At 40.0% G+C, this 22,236-nt stretch overlaps 1 protein-coding gene across 1 annotated transcript in view; it reads left to right on the forward strand.

The window, feature by feature from the left end:
- The window catches only part of HSDL2 (hydroxysteroid dehydrogenase like 2), a 36,033-nt gene extending 14,016 nt beyond the window's left edge, over positions 1–22,017 (forward strand). The window contains exons 6-12 of the mRNA XM_069962167.1: positions 7,296–7,399; positions 10,042–10,140; positions 12,540–12,734; positions 14,426–14,497; positions 15,172–15,315; positions 15,663–15,791; positions 21,627–22,017. Of these exons, the coding sequence (XP_069818268.1) occupies positions 7,296–7,399; positions 10,042–10,140; positions 12,540–12,734; positions 14,426–14,497; positions 15,172–15,315; positions 15,663–15,791; positions 21,627–21,739 (856 nt within the window). The 3' untranslated portion in view covers positions 21,740–22,017. The remainder of the gene's footprint in view (positions 1–7,295; positions 7,400–10,041; positions 10,141–12,539; positions 12,735–14,425; positions 14,498–15,171; positions 15,316–15,662; positions 15,792–21,626) is intronic.
- Positions 22,018–22,236: the final 219 nt, after the last annotated feature.

Raw genomic sequence — 22,236 nt, forward strand, 5'->3', positions numbered from 1 at the left:
ATTTGTAGATTAACTCTTTGTTGTCCTGTTTTGGTCTTTTCTTTAGCTCTCTCCATAGGAGAACAATGAAGACAGGGGGGAGAGCTTCAAACTGCTTTTTCATGATAAAAATGCATTTTTCGGATAATAAACCCAATTACAAAGTTTCTTAAAATCGCCTGGACTATTGATTTCTGCAAAAAAAAAATTCACGACAGTGACACTTTAAGTAATCATACTTTACAACAAAGCTGAACTTACCAGATATCCAGGTCCAGTCTCCAGTCTTGTGCTGGTTAGTAAAAAGGGACTAAACACAGGAATTCCGGCCAGTACAGAGAGTTACGACTTAATGTGTCCGTCAATCACATGACCGCCTTCTCTCTGTGAGCGCTCAGATGGCCTGGGAAACACGGGACTTCCTGCGTTTAAACTCTTTGGGGAGGAAAAAAAAATTCAGAACATAGAAAGTGCCATGTTTTCCATGAAAACAAATTAATGAATGTAAATTGCGAACTTTCTTTAAATCACATCTACTGTTGATTTTAGATTTTGAAAATCATAACAGTAACACTTTAACGTAGTTAATTTGTTTCCTCCTGATATGTCGCTTTTTTCATCACCTTGTTGACAGCATGTTGTCTAGGTTACCAGCCACCACTCTGCTGTAAAAGCAGCAGTCTGGTGTGTGTCTTTTTGTGTGGGTATATGTGTCAGTATCCATGTTTTTCAGGCAGCCCTATGACTGAATTTATTTTCTCCATCAACCAGGAGTCGAATACTGTTTTGCAAAATGGAGCTTACTGTAGTTTCTCTACATTCAGTCATAGTCCAAGCTGAGCTGTGATTGGTTGCTGGGTCTGATTGATAAATCTGGGTCATTGATTTGATTTTATGCACCTACTTTCACAATAGGTGTAGCTAAAACATCTGAACTCGTTACTTAGGAGGGTCATTCAGCAGAAATAAGCGAATGACCCTCCTAAATAACTAAGTAATCTAGCATACTCGAGTCCAATTTTGAATAATGAATAATGGTAGGTAAAGAATTTGGATGCAGCCCTGAGGGAGTCTGGTACAACATAGATACAGCCTATGGACACTTTATAGCCTAGTAATATCCCTTCTAGGTGGTATTCTGTTTAGCTGTCTAGATTTAGTTATTGGATCACAGTAGTCAGAAATACTATATACTGTATAAATACTGTATAAACCAGAAATACTATATACTGTATAAATACTGTATAAACCACAAGTTACACGTTTCTAGATTTATGCATGTAACCATGCACACTTTAATATGTTGACACAGAATAACATGCCTGTTAGGGCAAACCTGGCAATGAATATGTATGTATTTTGCTGTGTGCCCTCTGGTATTTTCCTCTAGATCTGTAATTGATTCAGTGTGGGAATGTGTTGTAAGCCTGTTTGCACATCATCTCTCCTTACAACACTGTTTTCCATCAGGGCTTATTAGCTATATGTACATTCCCTGAGGTGTATGTTATACCAGTCAAGTCTGTGTGGTTGCCTCTATTTGTTGCATGAAGTTTGACATTAAATTGTGTCAGCTGCCGATCACTGCAACAAATCTCAAACTTTCTTACGCTGCATCTATTAGTACAAAAAAAAAGAACTAATTAAAAGTGAATCTGTCAACCCCTGGCTGCCCACCAAGCTGGCAGTACCAAACCAAAAAAAAACCAAAGAAAACCTCAAGAAAGCTGACCTATGTTATCAACAGCATGTTGACAAATTAAGGGTGGGTCACCACATAACGGAATTGCAGCAAAATCCGCTGCAAATCCTTTACTGTCAGTTTGAATAGGACTACATACTCGCAGTGGGATGAAAGTATGTAAACGACATCTGCCTTAACCAGCAGCAACCTGTTGAATAAATTAGCAGTCCACGCTCTGGCTTGCTCCTGGCATCCTGAAGTCCTGCTCAGCCAATCAGTTGCAGCTGCGGGACTACACACTGATTGGCTGAGGGGGATGTCAGGATGCCGGGAGCGAGTTAAAGCGACTGAACCCCCAATCTACCCCCCCCCCCTAAAAAAAAACAACAAAAAATGCATGTACCTTTGGATAGCTGCTTTTAATTCAACATCTGTCCTTGTCCTGAAGTCCGTTCAACAGGTGATGCAGTTATTGTCCTAAAAAACAACTTTTTAACTTGCAGCCCTATGTCAAATTGGTGTGGCCTAGAGTGTCTGTGCATTAGGCCTGTGACGCCTCTCCGTCCCTCCTCCCTGCCCTCTTCACCATTAGGAATGCTCCAGGCAGGAATTCTCCTATTAATCAACTCTGTGAACACTGCACATATGCTTGACCATTAAGGCACCTGGGCAGTGTTCACACAAGTGATGAATGGGAAAATTACTGCCCAGGGCATTCCTAATGATGAGGTGGGCGGGGAGGAGGGACGGAAAGATGGTGCAAGGCTTGGGCACACACACACACTCTAGACCATGCCAGTTGACACAGGGCTGCAAGTTTAAGAGTTGTTTTTTTAGGACAATAACTGCATCACCTGCCAAATAGACTCCAGGACAGGTCTTGGTCTAAAAGCAGCTATCTGAAGGTACAAGCGGTTTTGGGGGGTCAGATTGTGGGTACAGAGTAACTTTAAGGAGGGATGAAAATTCCTCTGCGAGTATGTAATCCTATTCAAACTGACAGCACGGGAATCACATCGGATTTCACCCTAAATAGGAGGTTCTGCCCTGCAATCCATTTATTTTATTGAACAAGTGCACACACAAAAAAAAAAATAATGCAGATTTTAGAATTGCATTGATTAAAGGGACTCTGTCAGTTGCAATTCAGGTACCTATCTGCTGGCACTGTTAGATAGCTGTCAGATCAGGGAGACACATGATCCCTTTCATGTATCCATTCATGCTTTCAGAACGTAGAAAATGCTAAGAAATGTAAATAGTTTATTTTGTAGACTGAAAATTTGCCATTTTGCAAGATCGAAATGAAAGATGGACCAATTTAAAGCATTGTGCTGATAAAGCTGCCCACAGTGACTAGTAGCATTGCTAATTTGCTCTCCTCCCATATCTTCTGTGTTTTCATCTGTAAAGGCCTTATTTCGCAGAACGATTGTCTAGCATACTCGTCCGAAAATCTTCCCGTGTAATAGAAGACATTGATCAGCCAACAAACATGAACAATGTCAGCTGATCATTGCAGTCGTTTGTCTTTCAACATGTTGAAATACAGGCGACTCGTATAGCAGCAATCTGCTGCCGTCGCTCTGTGGAACAGGATTGGCGGCAGCAGACCACTGCTATGGGCTGCACGGACAATCTAGCTGCTGCCGGGAGCGGGAAACGAGGAGCAAACAAACGCTGACCGCGCTTGTTTGCTCCTCCAGTCACCCCATGTAATAGGGGCTTAGCTTTGTGTACTGGAAAACTAGCTTTCATCCTAACTGGCCACTTTGCCTGTCAATCATCCCCAGAGAGAACGCTGACAGACAGAATCCTGACTAGATTTAGGCTGGTCTTCGCCCTGATGCTTTCGCATCGCTCTGCATACTCCACACACCAGAACCAGCTTTCTCGGCACAATTGTTTCTCTTTAAATTATATTGAAATCCTCTGTCTTTGGGATTAGAGGAGAGAAAATAGAGGGGAGAAATATTTATTTTTTAAATAAAAAAATGTGCAAGAATAGGTGAGGCTTTCTGTGATGTTTAAATAAGCTTTATTTTTAATATATATAGTTTGTGCCTAATAAGATAAAGGTGGATTTGTTATTAGGTGTATTAAACTAATTAGAGGTAGCTATATAGTGTGTACAGAGGAAATGCATTTAAACTCAGGCCAAAGGTTAGTAAATTGGGTGCAGCTAATCCTGTTTTAGCCCACATTGTGTGCATCCACCAGATAAGCTGGGTCTGGACTTGCATTTATGGAGTTGATTAGCATTTGTCATTTGATGTTTTGTTTGCCCTTTATGGTCGCTTTGTTGTGAATTTATTTAATGCAGAACACTCCAGCTTTCAACGGATAAGAACAATTACTCAAGATCTGCATAATAGAGCATGCTGCTATATACAATTATCTCCATTTGTACAATAATGCCATGATTGAGATCTAATAATACTTGTACACATCTGAGTTTCAATTACTACTTAAAGATGTCAGATTGGAATAAACAGTTTTCAGAGGCTCATTGACCCTGTACGCTTTAAACAAAGAGCATGTTTTCCCTTTCATATATGCACAACACTAGAGACAATGAAACGCTGCATGTAAAAGTGGTTGGATGGGAATTTGATCATACAGATTTTCCCTCCCTACTGTGCAGTTTGTGTACACCTGTAGTAGACTTGCACTTATGTCTACTTCCATGGTGTATGGGAGAGTCTACAGTCTATACAGATGGTCTTATAAACATAGAACTGTTAACATTTTTCTGCTGCCTAACCTAAGTGGATAGCATTAAAGTTATATAGGCAGGAACAAGGGTGAAAAAAGTTAAAAAAAAACACAAAGATGAACCCTAAATTTGATGTCTCTCCAGTTTCCCCCGAGTTCCTATGATGCCATCTCATACATTGTGCAAGTAACATTTTAAAGGGGTACTCCACTTAATAAACTTTAACCCTGTTCAATCCCCACCCATATTCTAAGCTTTTTTGAAACAGGTTTTTATTACATGAGTTGGACCGTTTGTCTGCAGCACATTCGGATTTACACCATGAAGCTGCTGAAAATCCTCACTTCCTGGTCCACATGGTCTCCACACCTCTGTTCCCCCCTCCCTTCTGAGACCAAAGTCACATAAACTTGGTCTTCTCTGTTGCCAGGCAAGCTGTAACACCTCATTTCTTACCCCGCCCACCACTGACATCACACCAATCAGTGAGCACCTGGCCAAGGGGCAGGGAAATGAGAACAGTGACAGCCTCCAGAGCAGTATAGGGTAATAGAAACTGTCTTATCTCTCTCTCTCACCTATCTATGTTTATATATATATATGTGGCCCAGGGTAGGTTTATCTGTCACTGTTAAGGGTTACTTAATCCCCTCTGTCTGGCAGTTAAAGAACATGGCAGCACACACAATTGTTAGTTGTCTAGCAGTAAGAGTGTTAACAGCAATTAGGAAGGGAGTCTAGTAAGTGTTCTGTGAGGTAAAATGAAGCTCACCTGTGTGTGTGTGAGGTAGAAACAATGACAGAGAAAGCCAAATATATGTGGAAACAGCAGCTAGAGATCACCGCACAGGAGGGGAGAGAATTTAGCCCAGTGTGAATCAGACTGATTACAGGATAGGACTAGTGAAACTCATTTACCTGTAAGTGTCCCCCCTTTGAGAAGCAGCCAGACTGTGTGGGTGCTGGGAAGCATTTCATCCTTGTCAATACTTATGTTTCTTTTAAATCTTATATGACCAATTCTATGTGTATGGTGTGACTCTAGCCAACCACATAAATCCTACAAAAACTGTATACACCAATAAATATACTCTAAGTCCAAAGATAATAAATATTAATTTCCTTTATTTAAAGCATATAATAGGACACACAATGTTAAAAAATAGTGAGATATGCAGAAAATGATACAGGTAAACCACAGATCACACCTGGACAAGATAATATCAGAAAACCTGGGTAAACAACTACACTAGATATATATAAAGTGCATGTGCCAACGATATATACTAAGTACAATCACTAAGGTTTAGTCAGGGTATGTAAACATATAGGATGCCCAGCTTCCAAAGGTGCAAAATAGCAAAGTGCTCCGTATACCTATTGTCTGGTGGTCTATAGTGGCTCCCTCTCCCCAACGCACGTTTCGCGTGGCAGTTTGATCACTGGCAGCTTGATCACTGTATCAGTATATTAGTGCATTTATTACTTTTAAAGTAATAAATGGTTGGAACAAACTTCCAGTAGATGTGGTTGGTAAATCTACAAAAACTGAATTTAAACATGCCTGGGATGCCCATATATCTATCCTAAGATAATAAGAAGGGAATTACTGAAAGGAAGATTATGTCTTTTATGTTTCTATGAAACCAGAGCTTACAGAAAGTCTGCAGATTCCACAGGCTGTTTCTCAGCTCTAATATAGTGTAACCAAAGTAGAGTGATCAGCACTACAGGTGGCAGGGAGGTCAGAATGGTATTGTCCATAGAGTTAGGGAGTATCCTGTGGTGCTCACTAAGTCTGTATTTCCATATAGGTAATGATAAAGTTATAAAGAGAAACCAGTGGTACTCTTCAGTGTGGATATTTGTGCAGATTCCTTAATTTAAAAATGCATGGACATGACCAGGGCAGACGCCAGACAGATGCAGCGTGTCATTACCGGTGAGGTCCCGGCTGCTCACTGCAGTCGGCCCCCACCTGCTATGAAGCACGCTCCGCTCCGGAGCGCGCTTCATAGCCGGAGAAACACCCAGGACGTAGGGTTACGTCCAGGGTCGTCTGGGGACAGACTTCCATGACGTAACCCTACGTCCAGGGTCGTCTAGGGGTTAAAGGGAACCAATCAGCCCCAATGGGCTGATAAGGTTCCCTGAACAGCCGTATACAGCTCCTGCAGCAGCCGTGGCACGTACGGAGAGGATGAATGACAGGCAGAGAGGTCCTTTACTGGCCTCTCTGCCTGTCAATCATCCCTCCAAGCGCGCTGACATGCAGAGTGAGGTGACTAGAGACGGGTGGGGAGCCGCCCAGATGACTATTTCCCTGCCGCTGCCTGTCACGCGCCCGGGAGATTAAAATCCTTTTTTCCGGGTATACAGCTCCGCGGCTGCTGCAGGAGCTGAATACAGCGGTTTAGGGAACCATATCAGCCCTATTGGGCTAATTGGTTCCCTTTAAGATTTCCCGCCAGTAGACGTTAATATTTTATTATAGTGTGCAAGTGCTAACAAAGGTAAAATATATAAGGCAGAGAAATGTAAGACTGCACTCACCAAAACTTTTGTGAACCTTTTATTTTTTCAAATCTTCATAAAATCATGCCATGCAGACAGTGAAGACACCAGCTGTTTCACACAAACCTCTGTGCTTCTTCAGAAACAGGTCACAATGGTCCTCAAACGTTTTGGTAAGTGCCGTCTTACATTTCTCTGCCTTATATCTATTGGGTAAAATACCTTATGCACACCTCTAGTGCTCATCGCTATTGTTCTTTTACAGGGCACCAGAGATCTGGTGCTACGGCAGCCTCTGCAGCAACTGTAGTTGCACCACTGCAACAAACAAAAAGATTGAATGCATTTTATCTATTGTATATGGTGGTCCCATCTTCATGTGTAATTTCATTTGTTTTTCAGATCAAAGATCTGCATCCCTTACTTAAAAAGAAGCAAAGTAGCACATATCCTTAATCTCAGTCCACCACTGAATCTAAACCCTGTCTGGTTCAAAAATCACTGTGGTATGTTTGTCAACTTAATTAATTTAATGTATGGTAATCTTATGGTTCTTCTATGGTTGCAGATAGAATTTCCTCATTAAAAAATCATCTGAATTTTTTAGAATAGTTTCAGGCAAATCACCATATACAGGAGCAGAAGACAAGAGTCCTTGCTTCTGTAGACTGAGCAGCGGCATACAAAGTCATATCCACTTGGCTGCCTGGATATAAGGGGTGATGCTAAATGCAACAGTGCTTACACTTACAACAATATATATACATTGGTGCTTAGTACCCACAGGAACAGGGCCCCCTCTCTTGACCTGTATGTAGTTTTAAGAAAACCCTACTCTAACAGCATAGGGTACCATAAAAACTATGTACAGAGAGTTCTGTACAGTAAGCAGCAGTGCATCCTGAGTACATACGCTGGGCTGGGCACTCCGTTTCTCCCATTGAGTGTGTTTGTCGGCTGCTCCTAGATAAGTGTTGACTGAATATGCATTGTCACTTAGTTATTTAGTCACAGTAGTTATTTAGCCAAGTAGACGCTCTATGGAGCCCCAGGTAGTAAGGAGCAATTAACACTATCTACACTTGCTGGGTTGGACATTCTGCACTCAGACCAGAGAATGTAAGCTTGCTACTTATGTCTTTTGACAGGAGTCCTTGCTTCTTTGCAAATCTGAATTGGCTGTCAAACCCAAATTTAATTCAACTGCCATATCGAGTGAATCCTCACAAAATTCTCTCCTCTCTATTTGAAACAATTGCGTGCATCTGGGATAGCCTATTACTGGTTTGATAAAACTGTGAAATGTATATGCAATTTACCTAGTCTTGGAGAAGCCACAGAATTTGTTATTGGTGTACCCTAATGGATATACCATATTTTCAGACTATAAAATGTACCTGACTATAGTACCCACCCCCATGGTTTCGCCAATGAAAACAGGAACAAATATTTGGTACTAATTAAAAACCTCCTTGGTGGGCTAAGGCAGAGGAGGGGTTAATGTTAATAATTTGGTGGTCTGGGATTGAAGTCAGATCTTGTTGGCTTTGTGTGTCATTCTTTTGTACTGTATATGGGTAAGTTTAGCTGGTTTCTGCAAGAATAATTGGAGGGCCTTTCTGAGTATTATGACTGAAGGTCCTGACATATCTGACTGCAGGTGTAATGGCTGATAGCACCATAGATCATTATAAATAATATGATTTATATCTATGATGCAGCCAGTTTGGCTCATTAGGTTGAGACAGACTTGCAGCTGTCATATAGACCTATTAATGTGCCCGTATTATGCTTGTGATAACCTCATAATGGGTTGTGATCTCCTCATAATACTCTGCCTTGCAATGCCTAATTATTTTTTAGTATTTTTATAATCACAACTCTCATCATGCCCTGGCACCTGAAAGGAGTTGTAATTTTGTAACAGCGTCAGATTCACCGGTTAGGAGAACTTTACTACACACCCACACACACAACACTGCTACAAACACACACTGCTCTGCTATACACAAACAGCTCTATTACACACATGTATCTCTTGTAGTCCTGCTCTCTGTGTGACTCTGCTCAGGCAAGAAATTGGTAGATGTTCATGACATCACCAAATCTCCATGCAGGGTGAGCTCTGTGGAAGGTCTCTGCATAGTAGGAAGCTGGATGCGTTGTTCCCAGCTGCACAGTTCTCATGGTAATCGGCACGGCACTCTCTAACTAGTAAGACGATTAGGCTGGGTTCACACTACCTTTTTGCAATCCGTTTTTTCCAAAAAACGGATTAAGGGTACAAACCCACTTGACTTATTTGCTGCGTGAATCAGTCTTAAAAATAAGCAGGCAAAACGCAGGTTGGCTTTATACAATTGTTCTGCGTTAAAATACGCAATTGCATATTTTTGAAGCGTGAAGCTACATGCGTTTTTCGCACAGGTTGTTAACAACTGATGCTTTGCTAACAACAAGCTTCACGCTTCAAAAATACGCAATTGTGTATTTTAACGCAGAACAATTGTATAAAGCCAACCTGCGTTTTGCCTGCTTATTTTTAAGACTGATTCACACAGCAAATATGTCAAGTGGGTTTGTACCCTGAAAAACCGGATGCATGTGTGTGCATCCATTTTGATCCGTTTTTATATTGAATTCCATTATAAAAAAAATGGATCCAAACTGATCCGTGTTTTTTTTAACGGACACAAAAATGAGGTTGACTATGCTTTTGTGTATGTTAAAAAAAAAACATTCGTTTTTTATAATGGAATTAAATGAAAAAGTGGATCAAAACGGATGAAGACACATGCAACAGTTTTTTTGCAAAAAATGGATTGCAAAAATGTAGTGTGAACCCAGCCTTAGGGTGGATTTTTTTGTAGTTTTTTTATGCTGAAAAGTGCATCCTTTAATCCAAAAAGTACAGTACCTAAAACAATATGTTGGCTATATATGCTATGAACAATATTATGGACCAGATTTATCAAACTGTGTAAAGTAAAAACTGGTGTAAACTGCCCATAGTAACCAGTCACAGCTTATCTTTCAGTTTACTAGAGCTGAAAGCTGAGCTGTGTTTGGTTGCTGTGGACAGTTTACACCAGTTTCTGTGTACTCATATAACAGTCTCTTAGTTCCGAGCTCTGTGTTTGTGTTTCAGCATATACTATAGCAAAGTATGGAATGTCCATGTGCGTTCTTGGGATGGCTGAGGAATTTAAAGGAGAAATTGCCGTCAATGCTCTGTGGCCAAAAACAGGTGACCTGTTACAGTCTTGTTTTTACTACATAATAACCTCTGCTCTTTTCATTATTCTTGGTTTTTGCAATAATTCTGTTTAGTATCTGCCTTTAAAATCTGCAGCACTGCTCTGTATAATCAAGAGTCAGTCAATTTTTCTATTATTACCCAGATTTGGCTGTCATAATATAAAGGCAGCATCCCAGTTTGCCCATCAAATTCCACATTTATAAGAGAACAGTTATGTAACACTTCTTTCTGTCATGTAAAAATTGAAGCACAATACAGTTTTAGAAGGGAAGCTATTAAGACACATTGAGTCTTTCAAGATTAAATATAGCCATTTAATTGTTCTATAAATACTAAAATCTAACATATCTATTTTCCTGTTAGAATGCTTTGGTTGGGCATAATACAAGCCTTTCATAATGGTCAGCCAACATGAGTCACAAGTTATGTTTTATATATAAATACATTGCTTAATATTTCCAAAGCCTAAGGTTATTATGGGATTTTTTTTCCTCAACCAGTGATTATGCTCCAATACATTTAGAAACTAGAGGGCATGTATACAGTATATTAAATCACATTATATAGATTTATATATGATCTTATGTTTTATTTATTGATTAAAATTAACAATTTTCACCTTTGCTGTTGTCGGTACATTATGTACTTTAATGTACATATGCTTTAACTGTTAAAAGTGTCTCTTCATTGCTAGGCTCCGTTCACACGGAGTAAAACTGACATATTTCAGCGACTGCACATGTCAATTCTTCAGCGTGGAGAGAGGAGGCGCGCAAGCCTCCCATAGACTCCCAGTATGACACGGAGGCTGACCGGATTCCGCCAGTTTTAATACGTGTGAACGGAGCTTTAGGGTATGTTCACACATATAGGCTGCAGATCTCACACAAGGAAACCCACAGGCAAATTTGCCAGCATTTGATCAGCGAACCTTAAAGGGGTTGGCCACTTTATAGTAAAATAGTTCAGTGTACAGTATTAGTAAGTGTGCTCACTGTATATTTTGACAGCAGCTCCCTGTGTACCTCATAGAGTTAAAATCAGACTCTCCTACTCCAGGGTGTGCTGTCCTGCTCTGTGGTGTCTGTCCATAAGATGGCCGACATGGAGGAGCAGTGTCCACCACTGAGCCTGTATATGCCTATGGAGGACACTGGGGGGCGGGGCGTGGTCACATGCTCCTCCATCTCGGCCATTTTATGGACAAAATCACCACAGAGCAGGGCAGCCCAGCCTGGAGAAGGAGAGTCTGATTTTAGCTCTATGAGGTACACAGGGAGCTGCTGTCAGTAAGTGGTGTGAGTACACCTACTAATACTGTACACTAAACTATTTTACTATAAAGTGGCCAACCCCTTTAATATTCACTTTATTTTTCTTTCAGTCACTTGACACAGCATTGAATCCTCAATGACAGCTTTGGGGGTAACATTTTATGCCAAGAAACTTACTGATTACACACCTTTTTTTACATGTGAAATCCACAGCGTATATGCTACTTGTGGACATACCCTTAAAGGAATACTTGCGCCATTTAATTTTTTTATATTTACACTGTATTTCTGCCCTTGCATAGTACATAATAAAGATCCAAGGCTTACCTAACTACATTCCCTTAGGGTACTCCTGCAGCTTCTTCGGACCCTCTGCTGAAAGCTCCTTCTGCACTTCTAAGATGGACTCAGCAGTGACTATCTCCTTAGTCACTTACTGACTGAAGCACTACAGCGCCTTAGCAAGTCATTGGCTAAGCAGGCTGTCACTGCTAAGCTGAATTTGTCTTGGAAGTGACAGCTTTCAGCAGGGGGCTCGAAGGTGCCACAGGAAGATCGCAGGGGAGTGTGGTTAGGCAAGCATAGGATCTTTATTATGTTCTAGGCAAGGGCAGCAATATATAAAAAATTTAATAGGCTGGAGTACCCCTTTAAATCAGTTATAACTGAACACCATTACCGCACTACAGAGGATTTAGGCATATGTTTACCTTTTAAGTTACTTTACAGAGTATAAAATAACAAATAAAAAACCACTTTCCATGCAGATTAAATTTTTTGCCCCAGTTTTTAACAGTTTCTAAATACTTTCAATGGCTAACATGCTTTTCCCAACTAAGAGGCATTTGAAGTTTACCTAGTAAATAACGTTTATATTAATATGCTAAAACTTATTTAACATTAAAGTAAGTTATCAGAACTATTTCAACAATTTAAATCTCTTAGGCTACGCTATAAATAGGAATAAGTGCAAAATGCAATTACATGCAGAACTATAAATAGTTTTTTTTTTGTTTTCTTTTGCCTTTATAGTTTTGGAGTGCAAATTTTAATTAGTGGCTTTTCATTTACAACACTGATATGAGTATTGTTTTTTTTCCCTACTATTTACAGCCATTCATACAGCTGCTATGGATATGCTGGGAGGATCTGAGGTGGATAAGCAGTGTAGGACTACTGACATCTTGGCTGATGCCGCATACTCCATTTTGACCAAGCCAAAGAGTTATACAGGAAACTTTGTCATTGATGAGGAGTTACTGAAATCTGAGGGGATCAAGGATTTTGATGTCTATGCTGTATCTCCAGGTACTGACTTTTATACTCTTATACTCTTCTACAATCATCCACACATACAACTCTGCACTGGTCTTTACACTGCTGCGTTGGTATAAACAAAGCTTGGAAGCCAATCGCTGGTTACAGTGGTGCAAGATTGTCATTACTGTAACTGGTATTTTACTACTGTCCTCACATGTCGGGATCTCAATTGAGCAAGCAAATGCCCGGGAGTCCAGTGAAGTATAAGCACCAGCGCGGTAAGTGATGTAAAAAACTGTGGATGTATGGTAAGATTTTTAATAAATATCCAGCTTATTTGAACCCTTTTTTAACAATTGCAGACTTAACCTTTTGAGCATCATTTTAAATTTTATTAATATCTTCTTTAGCCTGTATTATGTCCAAAAGTTTCAGTGTTATAAAGCAGTGGGACAGAATACAACAGTGGGTTTAAGATTACGACTTTCAAAATTCAGATTACCAAAGTAAATTGTATGCTTTGAGATTTTACCTCCTGAAGCCAGTAGAGCTGCAAATGCATCTCTGGTCTTTAACCCCTTCATGTCAGTTATACAGCTATATAAGTTTCTTCTGCACCCATTCCATGCAGCAGGAACATCTATAAACGTTCCTGACAGTAAAGGGGTTTTAATGTGTGCAGGGCCATTTCAATGCGATCGGCGCTGCATACATTACTGTCTCCAAATCCGGGCATATAACAGGCAGCCCTAAGGGACTTATATATGCAATACAAAATGTGTAAAAAAAAAAGTTTTAAAACATATTTATAAAAAAAATGCCCCAATAAAGATTTATATTACCCCCTTTCCCATTAAACAAATACATTTTTTTTAAATAAATAAACATATTACATATGTGCAGTGTGCAGAATTATCCGATCAAAATATAACAATATTGTTTGTGGGCAGATGCCACCTAATTAATATGGTTGCTTTACTAAACTACTGTACCTTTTACAGATTATACCGCAAATTCTCAAACACCGCTACTCCTCAAACACTCAAATATATCCTCCCTCCCGAGATGTATTTGATCTGGTAATAAACTGAGAAGAGCAATATCCAATCTCATTTTATCCAAGGAGATGGAAGGCGTTAACTTTCCAAACCTCTGAGGGTACAATATAGCCTGCCTTTTCAGACACATCTTAGATTGGCAGCATGGTTCCCTAATGGTGCTTTTACAAGGAGCAATTATCGGGCAAAAACTCACAAAAGTGACCTAAACCTTGAGATTATCTGCCTCTGTAAATACAGCTAGCGATCAAATTATTAATCATGGTCTTTCAACATGTCCTAAAATCATTGCGCGTTGTTTACTGATATTTTGCCGTACGGTTAATCTAAACATTAGTTCAAAGCAAATAAGATCAGGATAAGGATCTCCCAATGATCGAAATAAGATGGTAGAGACTCAACCTAAACTCGACCCCGCACCTTCCCAAAGGACAGTTTACCGTTAAACCTTTCACATGGCATATTGACTTATTGCTTCCACTGGGCCCAAACAGAAGGATGAGAAGCCACATTTCATATACAGTAGGTTTAGAATTGGAACTGTACTCTGCTTCAGGCTTATAGAGTTGTATTGTCATGCTTCACCATCTTTCAAACAGGAAACATGGGACCCCTGTTGTAGTAGAACTTCTTTAAGACTATATTCGCATGTGGGCTAAGAGTTATTTGTTTTTTCTTTAGGACATCCGTTGCTTCCAGATTTCTTTTTAGATGAAACTCCAGATGATGTCACCAGCAAAATGGAGAAGCATGGTATGTGCTTACATCCCCTAAACGTTTGAAAGAGTTCCTTGTAAATTATGTGCTGCATTAATATTCTCTTATGGATAATACCTTTTGTTACTGATTTGTTTAACTTCCCTTTTACTTATGACCATTACCATACTTTCCAAATTTGAACCAATAACCCATATTTACTATAGCTCATGTACCAGAATTTTGGCTCCAAAGGTGTAAGAATTGTGGCTTACAGCAATCATTATATCTAGTGAGCCAAAAAGAATAGTAAAATGTGCCCACACTGCCTACCTCAATGAGGGGCATGGCTCAAAATGCATTGCCAAACGCACCGCAGAATCCTGCCTGTCTCCTCCACTCAATTCTGTAAGCGGAGGGTGACAGAAGCAGAGGCATGCGAGCCATCACATAGAGACACTGTGCGACACTGTGGCAGGCAGGATTCTGCGGTGGGGAGATCCGCTGTGAAATTCTGCCTGTTTTGCTCAGTGTAAACAGGCCCTAAAGATGCAAATGATTTATCAACTTGCCTAAAAAACTGTCTGGTGGATTTTTATACTGTCTAGTCTAAGTTTATATTGTAATGAATTAGTTTTATTACATTTTTGCATAATCTATTAACTGTATGGTTTTTGTTTTTTTTTGAAAATAAAGTTATTGACTTTTTATTCTTTCTCCAAATGTTCAAGGTGGGTCTGCAGCTTTTAAGGAGGGTAAATCAGTGGTCTCAGGTAACACGGGTCGTGTAGAGGAGACTTTTAATGTTATCGGAAAATCTATCAATGAAGAGGCGGTTAAGTCTGTTCAAGGAGTTTACCAATTTGTGCTTTCTGGTAGGAATTGTTCATTTTTTGTTACCTAATGTAGTTACATACAAATACGATCTTGTGTTCCAAAAGATACATAGAGCTTAGATCTTATTACCGTCTTAAAGCTTATTACCATAGTTTTAAGTGCAGCACTCACATGGGGAGGTGAATGAAAAGTGTGTGTGTGTTCTGTGTCATAAGGGAGGGGGAACATTTTTCAACATTATAGAGGTCAGAATTTTATTTTTAATATTTAAAATTGCCCAAGTATGGACATTTAAGCCCCACCCCTGGACCTCCAGGCATTTTAACGGGAGTAGGACCTGCCAAGGATAATTTAAGAATAATAGTTGTTTTGCTTCTTTACTTAGGATCACAGGAAGGTACATGGTATATGGACCTGAAAAATGACAAGGGTGGAGTTGGAAAGGGTGAACCACCTATCAAAGCTGATGTGGTAATGAGTATGGATAGTGAAGACTTTGTGAAGATGTTTACAGGTTAGTTCATGGTGTTCATTTTAGGATGTGGACATGGAAATAAAATGAATAACAGTAAAGTGGCATGCGCTTTTGTGAGTCAGGAGCTATTATTCCTGGAGCATTATTTAAAGCGACTCTGTACCCACAATCTGACACCCCCCCCCCCCCCCCAAACCCCTTGTACCTTCAGATAGCTGCTTTTAATCCAAGATCTGGCCTGGGGTCTGTTCGGCAGGTGATGCAGTTATTGTCCTAAAAACAACTTTTAATCCTGCAGCGCTGTGTCTAACGGCCGGGGCTTACATTTGTATATGCATTAGGCTGGCACAACCTCTCTGTCCCTCCTCCCCGCCCTCATCATTAGGAATGCTCCAGGCAGATTGCTTCCTATTACCCACCTGTGTGCATAATGAACATGGGCTGGATCGTTAAGACACCTGTGCTAAGCTCAAACAGCAGTAAATGTTCCTGGATCATTCCTAATGAGGGTGGGAAGGAAGGACGGAGAGGTGGTGCCAGCCTAATGCATATACACGTGTAAGCCCCGGCCGTTAGACACAGCGCTGCAGGATTAAAAGTTGTTTTTAAGAGAATAACTGCATTACCTGCCGAACGGACATCAGGACAGGTCTTGGATTAAAAGCAGCTATCTGAAGGTACGAGTGGTTTGGGGAGGACAGATTGTGGGTACAGAGTCGCTTTAAAAGGAAAGGACATGTGGGCGGTGCTTGAAGAGGCCTGTCCATCAGTGGTTCCCCCGCTTGCGCGCCTGTGCCTTGTTAACCCCTGATGTCTTCATATGCCATTAGATGCTATGGTGCTATAGCTCCAGAGCGGAGCTCACTTTATAGTGGGTAAGGAGCAGATGCTATCAGCCTTTTTCAGCTTTTGTCAGGAGCGGTTTTCACTTACCAATCAAAGCAGTGTGACTGTGGGGGTCAAAATAGTTTTTTCTGACTGCCGGAGGAAAAGTACTTACCTCTGTGCGGTCCAATCGGCGATCTTCTCATAGAGTTTGCCTCTGGCAAACTCTTATAGTAAAATTCTCCCCCCCAAAAAGTTTTGATCACCCCCCCTCCCTTCCCATTTTACAAATAAAACATGTAAAAATGATTGACTAAACATATTGTAGGTTTCGCAATAGTCTGATCTATTTAACCCTTTAAGGACAGAGCAAATTTCGATTTTTGCGTTTTCGGTTTTTCCTCCTTGTGCATAAAAGACCATAGCACTTGCATTTTTCCACCTAGAGACCCACATGAGCCCTTATTTTTTGCGTCACTAATTGTACTTTGCAATGACAGGCTGAATTTTTGCATAAAGTACACTGCGAAACCAGAAAAAAATTCAAAGTGTGGTGAAATTGAAAAAAAAAAAACGCATTTTGTTTATTTGGGGGAAATGTGTTTTTACGCCATTCGCCCTGGGGTAAAACTGACTTGTTATATATGTTCCTCAAGTCGTTACGATTAAAACGATATGTAACATGTATAACTTATATTGTATCGGATGGCCTGTAAAAAATTTAAACCATTGTCAACAAATATACGTCACTTAAAACCGCTCCATTCCTAGGCTTATAGCGCTTTTATCCTTTGGTCTATGGGGCTGTGTCAGGTGTCATTTTTTGCGCCATGACATGTTCTTTCTATCAGTACCTTGATTGCGCATATACGACTTTTTGATCGCTTTTTATTACAATTTTTCTGGATTTGATGCGACCAAAAATGCGCAATTTTGCACTTTGGGATTTTTTTGCGCTGACGCCATTTACCGTGCGAGATCAGGAATGTGATTAATAGTTCGGGCGATTACGCACGCGGCGATAGCAAACATGTTTATTTATTTATTTATTTACTTTTATTTATAACCTGCGAAAAGGGGGGTGATTCAGACTTTTATTAGGGGAGGGGGATTTTTACTAATAATGACATTTTTTTTTTTACTTTTACACTTATACTAGAAGCCCCCCTGGAGGACTTCTAGTATAAGTGCTTTGATCTCTCATTGAGATCTCTGCAGCATAGATATGCTGCAGAGATCCATGAGATAGGCACTCGTTTACTTCCGGCTGCTGCAGCCGGAAGTAAACGAGTGCCGAGCCGGGGACGGCGCCATCTTGGAGCGGTCCCCGGCCGGCTTCATTTACGGAGATCGCTCCTCCGGGATAACATCCCGGAGGAGCGATCTCCCCACTAGACACCAGGGATGACGCTGCATCCGGTAATCGGATGCAGCTGTCAACTTTGACAGCTGCATCCGATTACTGTATTAGCGGGCACGGCGATCGGACCGTGCCCGCTAATACCTACGGTCCCGGGCTACACGCGGCACCCGGGACCGGCGCGGTTCAGAGCGGGGCCGCCGCGCGGCCTTGCTCTGAACTCCCTTACCGGCATCAGGGCATAAATTTACGCCCGATGTCGTTAAGGGGTTAAATATAACAATATTGTTGTTGTTGTTTTTTTTGTTACATTATATATTTAAAAAAAATAAAAGTGATCAAAATGTCCAATCTACACAAATTTGATACCAATAAACACTAGAGATCATGGCGCGAAGAATGATGCCCCAAACATTGCCGTAAGTGAAAAAATAAAACCGTTACAAGACACAGTAGGACCATTTTAATAATTATTTTTGGCAAAAAAAGTTTTACTGTTAAAATAGTAAAACATTGAAAAAGCTATGTAAACATAGCCATTGTTGTATTCAGACTGTCACAAAGAATATATATATAACATGTGAGTTTTACTGTAAAGTGCATTTTGTAAACAAGGAAACCCCCAGAATGTGGGAAATTGCAAGTTTTTTTTTTCCCCCAATCAAAAAAAACAAAAACCTATAAATGTAAAAATAAAAGCACTTTTAGGAGGCAAGGAGGAAAAAAAACGAAAATGCTAAATTGAAACTTGCAAACATATGAAGGACAACTGAACCTCTAATTAATCAAAGCATAATCTTTATTGATGAAACACATACAATAGAAAAATGCAGGGAAAACAATGAATCATGACTGAAAGAAAAAGATTAAAAAAAACAATGACAACGAACATACAAACGGGGGGGTAGTACAGATGGACATCAAACAGGATACAGCCCAGCACAGGACATGAATAAAGGTTTAAATACACACCAATGAATCTCCAAAGACAGGTAAATCAACACCCAAAGGTCAGGATGGTGAACAAGGTATATTACCGAAGTGGTAGATGGAAAAGGATGTCCGCCTGCTACCCAAACCCCGACGTACGTTTCGGCGACTTGCCTTCTTAGAATGAATGGAGCCGCGTCATACAGGGGAGGGAACTCCCTCCCACTGGGGGTGGCCCGGCCGGCCTCCAGTGCTTGAGCACCGGCCGGTTCCGGTGCATAGAACGGCGCCGTGCACGGCGCCGTGCAATGCCTCTGTCCCAAAAACGAACCGTGACACCGGCTTCCCCGTGCCGGCGCCGTTCAATCAGTGGGTTCAGGTTAAAGACGATATACCTGGTGGTATATCCTCTTTAACCTCTTAACAACTTTATATGGCTAATAGTTGCAACTGTAGCCTAAAGCCTAAATAGACGTTGTACTTGCATTTTTTTCCAATCCCTATCATTCAGTCCGCGCAACTGTTGCTATTTGTACAAACGAACTCTATGGGACAATGATACTAGAACTTATACACCATAATCCTTAAACATAGTGTGTTATCATTTTTATCCAATTTATAATAAATTTATATTTTTATATTATTTTTATTTTATTTTTTACTTTTTATCTTCATTTTTAATTTTTTTTTCCCCAATTTTTTCATTTTTCATTTTTTATTTCTTTTGTTGCATCTACAATAAGCACTGTGTGTTACTTTTTTAATAAGCTATATTAAGCTATATACCCTTATAAACTTTTACTCTGTCTATAATAAATATCTAATTTGAGGACCTTAACCCCGTTTTTCTCTTTGATTGTAATATAGTCTGCTAATCTTGCATAGCTATATTTGTACTGTGATACAATGCTCCTTTTTGCACCTGTTTTCCACCATGCTATGTAAATTGTGTATATCCTTGATAAAACTGAGTTTAAAAAAAATTATATAAGTGTTCTGACTCTTTAATTGTGAGGAGTTACAAATTTGCCAAAAATCTCATATGATGGAAGGGATTAAAGGGGAACTCCAGGTAGAGGTTAAAAAAAATTAAACTTCTGCAGAAGCATAAAGCATTACTTACCTGTCTATTCCAGTTTTGAAACTACCAAAAATCCATTTGTTTTTTGGGCTTTGTTCTGTTTTGTGTTTCTGCACTTCCTGGTTTATCAGTTGTACACAGTACTACAGGTTCCAGAATGCAATGCTTTCCCTCAGCTGTGCATCACAGTCCTCCACCCTGCCTATTCCTCGCCCAAAGCTGTTGCAGAACATCTAGGCTGTGTTCACACATTGCAATTTCATTGTGTTACTGAATTATTTGCAGTAATTTGATTTCATTGTGGTCCCGCCCACCCACACAGCACGCTGTATTCTCTACCTGTAACACCACACAGCAGGCTGTATTCTCTACCTGTAACACCACACAGCGCGCTGTATTCTCTACCTGTACCACCACACAGCACGCTGTATTCTCTACCTGTAACACCACACAGCGCGCTGTATTCTCTACCTGTAACACCACACAACACACTGTATTCTCTACCTGTAACACCACACTGTATTCTCTACCTGTAACACCACACAGCACGCTGTATTCTCTACCTGTAACACCACACAGCACGCTGTATTCTGTACCTGTATTCTCTACCTGTAACACCACACAGCACACTGTATTCTGTACCTGTAACGCTGATATTGGAATAAAGTAAAGAACTTTTTGATTTTTTTTTCTTTTCATTTCCACGCACATATTATGATCAAGCATCTGTTATCTTTAAAGTTGAGCCCCACAATAGGGCTCTGATCCTCTCTGCCGTTTAGCATCATTTACTTGTGTTCCTGCATCATTTTTGTGAATACGCTGCAATGATACCCCAACGTGTGTGAACACAGCCCTAGTTTCACTGCACACTTCTGCACAATTAGAGAAATCAGTGCAACACCTGCTTCTGGCCGGTCAGAGATGGTGAATCACTCAGGGGATTGGGGGATCCAGCCAAACCTCCTGGGACATCCCGCCCTGCCCCCTGTCTGCGTCATCAGCCTGATCTCAGCAAACACACACAATGTGAGACAGAGGCATGGAAGATTTGTCTCCTAAGGGGGGATAGCAGAAGGAGCAGGAGACAATGTGGATTTGCACACATTCCATTTTTTTAACTTCCTGGATCAGCTACCAGTGTGGCAGAACCGTACAGATACGGTAATACATTGTATAGACACATATATTTAACTTTTAATGTACTTTTAATAGAAATCTAGTTTTATCCAGAGTTCCCCTTTTAATATTGTTTTTTTATATTAAAAATATTTTTAAAGATTTTTTAGAGACTTGTTTTCTTTTTTTCTAATTTACTATCTATATTATAAAATAATCCTAAAATTCGGTAGTTTTAATTATTACTACTGGAGCTAAACCAAGCTTAACTTCCTGTTGTGTATGTGGTGATAAGAGGAGGCTGCTATAAAGTGATCTTTACAGCATTACATCGACATGTGACACCAGTAGATAAAGACAATAGCAGCTACCAATGGAATGACCTGCTTAAAGAACAAAGTAATCAATGAAAATATTTCATTCATTCAGATCTAGGATGTGTTATTTGATTGTTCCCTTTTGAGCACTGTATTTAGCATCCAGTATTTATCAATTGTAATAACATGTACTTGTGTATAATATTATAGTAAATATATTTTGGTGTTTCTTCAATACACAGGGAAAATGAAGCCTACGATGGCATTCATGTCTGGAAAGCTCAAGATTAAAGGAAATATGGGCCTGGCAATGAAACTGGAAGCACTCATGGGCCGCATGAACTCAAAGTTGTGATTTTACTTTGCAGCTGTAAATAAAAACGTCATGAAAAGGAAAAAATTACCAGACCATAAGCTGTATAAAGGGAAAGGCAGAGAGCACTATGCTTACCTGACATGAAATTAACCAAAATTGATATTTTTACATCACCTTTTTTTGTACCAAATAGGTTTAAATGAGGGTATGAGTAGTGAACACATTTTTGACTCTCTAGCCTAATTGATAATACTATAAAGGTAATTGGCAAAGTATTGGAATATAACTTTCTGTAACCATTAAATACTAAATCTGGACATCTGATTCTATTACACAGGCTATCCTCCATACAGTATATATCAATAGTAGGTGTACTGCTTGCAGAGTGAATGGTGCGTGTTTGTTGTGGACAAATTATTACATCACAGATGTTTATAACAGGGCTGTGGAGCTAGTTTTGGTCAGAGTTGGAAAAAACTTTTTCGACTCCAGCTTAAAAAAAAAAATCTTTCAAAATGTCATTATTGAACTTTAAC

The sequence above is a fragment of the Dendropsophus ebraccatus genome, chromosome 3 (assembly GCF_027789765.1).
Source record: "Dendropsophus ebraccatus isolate aDenEbr1 chromosome 3, aDenEbr1.pat, whole genome shotgun sequence".
In the NCBI taxonomy this organism is placed as follows: domain Eukaryota; kingdom Metazoa; phylum Chordata; class Amphibia; order Anura; family Hylidae; genus Dendropsophus; species Dendropsophus ebraccatus.